General features: G+C 42.5%; 1 protein-coding gene across 5 annotated transcripts in view; it reads left to right on the forward strand.

The window, feature by feature from the left end:
- Positions 1–2,952, forward strand: part of DIP2A (DIP2 acetate--CoA ligase A) — a 221,666-nt gene extending 218,714 nt beyond the window's left edge. For all 5 annotated transcript variants that reach the window (XM_090045084.1, XM_090045085.1, XM_090045082.1 and 2 more), the window contains one exon: positions 908–2,952. In XM_090045084.1, coding sequence (XP_089901210.1) covers positions 908–1,160 — 253 coding nt within the window. In that variant the 3' untranslated portion in view covers positions 1,161–2,952. The remainder of the gene's footprint in view (positions 1–907) is intronic.
- The last annotated feature ends 6,034 nt before the right edge of the window (positions 2,953–8,986 follow it).

Below are 8,986 nucleotides of genomic sequence, written 5' to 3' on the forward strand. Positions count from 1 at the left end.
ATGTTCTGATTTTATACCTTCCTTTTAATCTACCATCTTTTGAGAGCTGAAATTTTCCATGTTCTGATCTTTACCTGAAAGTGTTATTTGTGATTGAAAGTTTGAGCAAAATGTCTTCAGCTATTTGACTTGTGGGGGAATGAAAGGGGTTGCAGGAAGCTGTATCGTTGCCACTTAAAATAGTCTAGCCGCTTTCTTGAACATGCATGACTGTCTGAAACATAAAGAACCAAAACCAGTTATTGACATAGTTGTCTTCCTGATTTGAAGAGTGAACAAACTTGGGCACATGTAGGCATTCACGTGAACTTGTGCAGTGGACATCCAACATCAGATCAGAAGTTACGTGCTCAGAGAAGCAATGTACCTATATCAGCAGCTTCCATTTCAACCAATCTGTATTCCAGGTGCTGAGCCCCTTGCACACCATTAACTCCCTCCTTCCCCCCACCCCCGCCTTCAAGTCCTTTTCTAGGTTTTCACCCAACACCTAAATTTGAAATACTAAATGAAGACATGAGAGGCTTGGATTGGTATGTGAAGCGAAACTGAGAAAGGAACTCTGTCCTTAACTCTTTCCCCTTATAGTTTCACATTAAAGTATAGTCTTTAAATTCATGATCATGTTATATACACATTTGGTTGTATAGCAGAAAAGGTAAATTTAAAGAAGCTCTCTGATTACTGTGTAATAAAGTGTACGTGAAGTATAGTGAATTATGATTTCTTCACCTCTAACATTTGACTTTTGAATACTTTTATCACTAGCATTTGTACAGATTTACAATATTGGTTATTTTGAGCATTTTCCTAAAACTTTTTCTGTATATCTTTTTTTTTTTTCCTCTAGTGATTATATTCATGTAAGTTTTTCTTTTAACAATTAATGCTTGTTTCATACCAACAGTGCTGTGTTTACATGGACCAACTTGCTGGTGGTGGTTGTGGAATTAGAAGGCTCGGAGCAGGAAGCACTGGACTTAGTTGCATTAGTAACAAATGTAGTTCTGGAAGAACATTATCTGATAGTGGGTGTTGTAGTAATTGTCGACCCAGGAGTTATTCCTATCAATTCTCGTGGTGAAAAGCAACGAATGCACTTGAGAGACGGATTTTTAGCTGACCAATTGGATCCTATTTATGTTGCCTACAACATGTGAAAACCTAATACCACACAGAGGCTGAAGCACCAAAATTACAGAGACTTTCTGAATAAGATCTTTATCAGTTTGTTGTGCTCTTTAACTCTTGAAGACCCAAGAATAACAGATGCCAGTCTTCATGGACCTTCATCTCTCAAACTGCATTTGCTTTTGTAAACCCAATATTGCATTTACAACATCCATATTAGGATTGAGAAATTACTGGAATTCTTGAAGGAAATGTATTAGAAACTGTCAAGGACCAATTTTTTTTACAATAATTATGAATGTCAGTATCTTAATGCACTGCATAATGAAACATAGACTGGGGTTTGGAGAAAACACCAGCTGAAGAGGACTCGGGAAACACTGATGAAAGTTGTGGTTAACCATCCTGGAGTTTTCCTTCAGTGTGCTGGTTTGATATGTATATGATAACTCTGTTGGCACATAACTTTCAAGATTTTGTATATCTCCACTTTGTCCTCTACTGTATTGCAAGGAATTTTGCACATGTTTGATGTTAAAATGCAGCCTTTTTTATTATTTTAGTCATTGACTCATCCCCATTCAGATCAAACAACTCACTCCAAGCCTCAATTCAGAAATATGCTATTGTTCAGTCTTTTGATACCAAGCAAAAACAAATACTGCATCTTTAACAAGGTTTACTTAATAGTGCCATAATGGATTCTGTAATATTGTGAACTTTATTGTAGAAAGATAAATTAGTATCCAGTTTTAACTACTTACTACAAGAGGCTTAATTGCTTTCTTGTTTTCATAATTTCATATTAGTTAAATAGTAAAATTGCTTGTGTTCATAGTATAAAGCTGTTAATTATTACCCTGCATAATGCCAAGTTTTTGAGCTATTCATTCCAAAGCCAATAGAATCTAAATCATTAGTGGAAATGTCTGAAAAGCATGATCATCCAATACGTTATTCCCAAAGTATCCTGCACCAGAAGTTATGGAATAATGATTTTTCCACCATGAAAAATATATCCAACATCAAAGCTAGCTGGTTCTGCCATGGCATAAACCTTCATGTTTTAGTCGTATGTAGGCACACTTCCTTTATTCAAACTAAAATATCCAGTTGGTTGAGTCACAGTTGACTAATTAAGCTGTTGAAGTTTCTGCCTGATCTAATATTTCAGTGAACCTAATTCAGAAAGAGAATGTGAAATTATTCAGATACTTCCATGTATTTGAAGACAAGCACGAGTCTAGAAAATAATTATTTTTATAGAGCTAATAAAGAGTTTGTGGCTATGTGTTGGGGGGTGTTCTTTTATTTTGTTTTGTTTTTTTAATAATGCATGAGTTTGGCAAAACAGCCAGGCTTTTCTTCAAGGCAAATTTGCCTGGTTCAGTGCCTAAGAAAGCTGGATTGACAGTCCCCTGACATAAGAATGCTAAATGACTGACTCTTCTTGGTTAATTAAACTATAAAGTCTTCAACAAAAGGTTTTCATAGACAGTTAGTTCTTTGTGCCCTCATGGTGTTTAACTGCAATGTACTATACAGATACATACCCTAAAAACTCTAATATGACTGTAATTATGTACAGAATTTGTGTAACTTATTGTTTCAATTAAGTACCACAACATTAGCAATGGACTAATGGATATTCCTTGTAGTAGAACAGCTGGTAAAAGGAAAGAACTACCTAACCCCAATTTTAATGTTGTAGTTTTTTAGCAAATAAAGCATTGTAAGATTTTTGTATTGAGATATTGGTGACAGTGAGACAAGTTGCCTTGTAAAGTAAGATTTAAAAAAAGCACATTAAACATTTTAAAATGACTCCTGGAATGTGATTTGCTCAGTGTAAGACTTTATCAGAACATCCACATAAAAAATGAACTGTTTCCTACATAGAAAATCACTGCATAGCAGCTGTATCCCACTGCTTTGGGAATTGCTAAACACTTCTCTCTCAGGAGCATGGCTTGTAGGATATTTTTATTAATTTATTTAAAACTATTTGTAGCTGAACTTTTGAAAGTTCACTCTCCATATTCAAGGTTCAATCCTTGCAATGGGCAACAGCTGTTGGAGCAGCTCTCGTGGTCTACTTCAGTGCTGTAGGAGGAAGAATACAGATTTCCAGGAAGGGACCCTTCCATATACAACTCCTCTACCATCCCTGCTCTTGAGCTAGCAAAGGAGTAGATCCACACCTTCCTTAAACTCTTCTAGTCAAGCACTAAGCAGGTCTGACAAGAACATCATTTGATCAGAGGGATACAGCTGTTGTGAGTAACAGGTATTTTAAAGACTCTATAGGCCATTCTCAGACCACTGAATACAGAATCCTGTGTTGGCTGTGTACTTTGAAAATGCCTGTAAGTATTTCCTTGGGGAAAACACACATAGCAAAAACCTGTAGCTGCCTTTGTCAACCCTCTACCAGGATGATGCAGCAGATAGTGCTGGCTGCCCACCCAACTCAAGAAGAGGAGCTGGGTAGTTTAACTCCTGCATTTCCTCATTTAAGACTTACACCCCAGTTTCTAGTAGCTAATTTCTAGAAACCTGCGTTGTATGTAAGTAAATGTAATAGCCAGTGGCTCTGCAGTTACTTCAGCCAGTTCCTCAAGTACTCTGGGATGAATCTGTCTGGTCATGGAGACTTTAAAAATATTCAGCTTCTCTAAGTCATATTGCTAAGTAGTATGTTGCAGATCTGTTCACACGGACTCTGTGTATTGAATCATACATTTCTTGAAGCTGAGTTCTGGCCACCTCCGACTTTCTGTATCCCAAAAGAAGTCCATCTTGATCCGAAATGATTGCAAAAAGGGGGAGTAGGGAGGGCATTAAAATAAACCTTAACTTTAGAAATAGAAGCATATAACATGATATCCTGAGAGCTGTCAATGTGAGAATGTAGGTTGGATTTAAGCAGGCAAGTTTCTTTGGGTAGATGTGATAGCTTTTACTAGACCAACTAAATACTTGGAAAAAAGTTCTTTGCAAGCTTTTGGTTGAATTTACAAATTTTGCAGCAAAAAACGCATTTTCTAGGTTACCCCAATCTGCCAACATTTCCAAAGACCAGTATTCATAGCTTCGTGGTTGGTAGGGTCAGAAGGGACCATCTAGTAGACCATCAAGTCTGACCTCCTGCCATGGCCAGGAAAGAATGCTGGGGTCAAATGACCCCGGCAAGGTGTTCATCTAGCCTCCTTTTGAAGACCCCCAGGGTAGGAGCCAGCACCATTTCTCTTGGAAGTTGGTTCCAGATCCGAGCCACCCTGACTGTGAAGTAGTGCTTCCTGATATCCAGCCTGAACCTACTCTCAGTTAACTTGTGGCCGTTATTCCCAGTTACTTCTGGTAGTGCTCGGGGGAACAGGTCTCTCCTGTTCCCCGCTGGTCCCCCTTGGTAAGTTTATAGATGGCCATCAGATCCCCTCTTACCCTTCTCTTGTGGAGGCTGAACAGGTTCAGGTCCTGTAGCCTGCGCTCATAGGGCCTGCCCTGATGTCCCCTGATAATGCAAGTGGCCTCCTCTGGACCCTCTCCATGCTGTCCATGTCCCTTTTGAAGTGCGGCGCCCAGAACTGGATGCGGTACTCCAGCTGCGGCCTGACCAGTGCCACATAGAGGGGGAGGATCACCTTGGACCTGCTTGAGATGCATCTGTGGATGCATGACAAGGTGCAGTTGGCCTTCCTGACTGCATCCCCACATTGGCAGCCCATGTTCATTTTGGAATTACTAATGACTCCAAGATCCTTTTCTGCTTCAGTGCAGCCAATCCCACTGTGTCAAAAATCATGAGACAAACTCTTAAAAATCAAGATTTGGTATGTAAATCATGATGTGCTATTTTTCAAGTGGGGGGGGGGGATATTTGTAAAAGTGTGGGGGGGGTGAGAGCCTGGGGGACACCCTGGCAGGATGTGGGGTACTGTGGGTCAGAAGTGAGGGGCAGCAGCAGGGCTGTAGGGGGAGGGCTGTGGTTTGGGAGTGAAGGACACACACACACACACCCACACCCACCCACCCCCGAGGCATGGGTCACGACAGAGCCACAGGTGGCTCATCCAGAAGTGCAGGGGAGGAACAGTGGGTGCAGCTCTCTGCCACTGTGCGCACCCCTGCGGGGGAGGCATGGGGGGCACATGCCTCCTGGATTTGTGCATGGGGCAGAAACAGGCTGCCTGCTGTGGGTTGGGGCTCACTCTGCCCTGCTGCCTTTGCCCCTGGGAGCTGCGCAATGCCATGTGTGCCACCTACTGCCCCACACACAAATCTGGAAGGCACATGTCTGCCATGCTTCCCCCAGGGGTGCTCTCAGTAGCAGGGAGCCACACTACCCCCCACATCTCTGGATGAGCTGCTTGCAGCTTTGTCATATGCCCTGGCCCTGGGCCCCCATTTACCCCCACCCCCTTCCCCACTCCCTCCCACACTGTGGAGGCATCGATCTGCCCCCACTGCCCCACCCCTTCACCTGCACAGACTTACCTGCTGGGCAGGCTCTACATGCACCAGAAGAAAAAATCCTGAGATTTGAGGGTTTTATCTCGAGATCATGAGTCAGAGTTAATTTGACTTGGAAATCACGAGTCTCACAATTTTTTCACAAGAGTTGGCATTACCGAGGGATGTACATGAGATAATAAATTATTGTTTATTCAAAATGACACAAAAGATAGGCCTTTGACATATAGCAGCCGTCTGAAAAGAGTTTTTAAGTGATCATGAGACTAAAGCAGTTGTTAAAACTGAAGTAATATTTCAAAAGTGCAGGTCAAATGCACACCGAATGCAGCATAGAAAGTAGTGGATGCTGCAACTTTTAATCTGTTTTTAAAAAGAAGTGGCATTTAGCCAGTGCTGTAGTTGATCTCTGCAATACTACATTTTTCAGTGTGATTGATTCATAGCCTCAAATCAAGCAGTTATTTGAATCATACATGAGATGATATAGTTTCATATCAAACGTTCTCTACTCCAATATTCATGAAGCATGTACCTCAGTTCCCACATTTGAGGGTTTTTCCCTGACATTCTTTCCATCATCCATACAAGCACATTAATGGAAATAGGACTCTAACAAGAATGTGCTTATTGATACACAGTTGGAACTTTGAGCACTGGAGAACAATGGGGGTGGTGGCGACAGAAATGTGGAAGTTGGAAATTACAGGTTTAAGTTAAAAGTTGTATTTCTCCAAAGATCTAAAGAGCAGCTTCATGACCATATTGTTATTCTCCCTATCACTCAGTCTATTCATAGTGTGGTACATTTACATCTTTTGTTTGATAGTCCTTCAGTCTCTTAGCTTCCCTATAGATGTCTTAACTTCAGAGAGTAGTTAGCTGTGTTAGTAGGAAGTCACTGTATACCATCATACGAAGTAAGCCACTGCTCATGAAAGCTTATCTGTCTCTCATTTAGTTTATAAGGTGCAAATCTACCCTATCTTAGTATCTCCAGAATTGTGTGAAAACAAGGAGCTGCTATAGAAAATTTGTGTGTTGAGTGTTGAATGTGGCCAAAGCTTGGAAATTGTATAGGTACAGCAAACGAGTGAAATGTTTCTTATATGCCTATACTACTTTAAATTAATGAAGGCTGTTGCCAACAAGAAAATAATCACTTCCTGATAAAAATGGCCTCGTGAACACCCCCATGAAAGGAAAGACTGTGGGGGAAGACATTAGCTTCAAAGAGTCAACATCTTATGCCCAGCTTGTCTGATTGAGGCAGGAAGCTTATCAGATCAGAGGGCTATAACAAAAAGATGACTGAGCCATATAAAAGGAGCATCAAAAGACTACTCAGGCTTTGAAGATTCTCTCCATGAAGTGGATTGAACTGGGTAGAGGGTTAGTCAAGTTGATTACGCCTCCTACACTACGTATGTCTTACTGTGTCTGGAAGCTTAATTTTTAACAGTATGCTTGAATCACAAGCACCTGAAGCTAGACCTGCCTGCAGGCTGATTGTTCAAAGATCTTTTTCCTCTGAAACACTTAGGTTCTGAATAAACAGTGATTTAAGAAAGCTTATTGCTGGTCAGAGCTCCCCAAAACAAGGAAGATGCAGGCCAGTCTTAACTAAGGTTGCAGTTAATCTCAGGAGTCCAGCTCAAGAAAGGCCATGGTTCAAAACATAGGGAAAGTATTCGAAGAGACCAAGAAAACACAAATGCAAGGTTAAGCCAGTAACAGAAACAATAGATATTTCACTACGGCTATGAATAGATGTTGTATATGTCCTCAGGTCCTAGAGATGAGCAAGCCCACTGTCCTGCTGCAAGTCTCTGTGAAGTATGTGGGATAAAATGTACTTACACTTTGCTAGGACATGGCTGTGTACCACTGTAAAGCTACCATGAATCATTCCTGAGACAAACTGCCCGAGCTGTGCGCTCTCAGTAGCCATCTACTAGTACAGCAGCAGCCCTGCAGCTTGGAAGGCCTGTTTGTATAAATGAGTGTGCTGCTCCCATTCTGATCCAGGGCAAATCCCACATTAATGAGGCCCACATCAAATGAGACTTTTATTTACAGTGTTAAGTGGTGCCAAGATAATCTTTAATTGCTAGACAAGTCTTGTAGTCTTGTGTATTTAGTAAAATGGCCACAGAAAAACAAATGCTTAAGGGCACATTAGTTTAAAAAAATAATGCATTACAAAATGATGTTAAGAGTTTCACGGATTGCTTGGTTGTGTTGACTGGACTCTGGTATGTGTTAAACATGAAATGACTTCTAGGTTGAAATTTAAGAAGAAAAAAACTGTACAGAAGTGTCAAGCTGCTTGTTGCTGTTTCACTTTGATAGATTCTTGTGATCTGTAGCCAAAGTACAGAAAATGTTCTGCAGTTTTCTCCATGATTGAGGCATTCTTCTCTGTACATTAACTTCTTCCAGATTTAGGCACAAGGACCAGATCGGCTGAAGCCTGAATCAGAAGATATAGCCCAAATATGACTGGAAATATATGTAAATTTTTAAATGATTTGAGTTCTCCTGACCCAAGATGGTCCATTGTTACAGGAGTTTTCCATTTTGGTGCCAATAAAAGGGGATATTAATTTTGTTTACAAGATGGCGAGGGCCCTGAACCAGTCCAACAGATATCTGAAGTGGGCTTGAGCATGAGGATAAAAAAAAGTTGCAGTGGCCCATGCTGAGGCAAGATCAGATGGTTCAGTCAAAAAAACAGGCGCAGATTAGTGGTGGCTGAACCCAGGGGCTGCTTTGACTAAAACCCATTTCTCCCAGCACAGAAGGTCCCGGGGTCCTACACACTCGCTACCCCCCACTACGTGTATCCCAAGCCACAGCAGACATTCACTTTTTCCTGGGAAAGCGGCCTTTCTCCCAGAGGAAACCAGGAGCATACAGAGGTTTAGGCTTTATATCCTAGAGCACCCTAGGGTGTTTTGGTCCTGCCCCCTCCGGGAAAGGTGCGCTGCTCACAGGACTCCTGCCCCAGCCGGGAAGAAAGCGGGACCGGACCCGACGCTTCAACGTGCCCCGCCCCCCCGGGCGACGCCGAGGTGAGCCGCTAGCTTGGCCAGTCAGGACTGCCCGCACACTGCTGCCAACTGTCTCCGGGCGGGCTCAGGAGCGCGCACACCAGCCGTGGGGGGGTGGTGTTCCCCGCTATCAAGCCTCCCCCGCTCCTGCACCCGCCTGCCTCAGCCCGCGGGAGGAAACTGCCTGGGCCGTGCAGCGTGCGCAGGGCTCTACCCCCCACCAATGCGGGGCAGCACCTGCCGCGCTTCCCTGTAAGTCTCCTACTCCACTGGGGGAGGAAGCAGCCATGACGTACCCCCAAAAGGGCGGGACTTCCTGCCTTAGCTTA

The sequence above is a fragment of the Crocodylus siamensis genome, chromosome 4, assembly GCF_052110815.1.
Source record: "Crocodylus siamensis isolate JL-2025a chromosome 4, ASM5211081v1, whole genome shotgun sequence".
NCBI lineage: Eukaryota > Metazoa > Chordata > Crocodylia > Crocodylidae > Crocodylus > Crocodylus siamensis.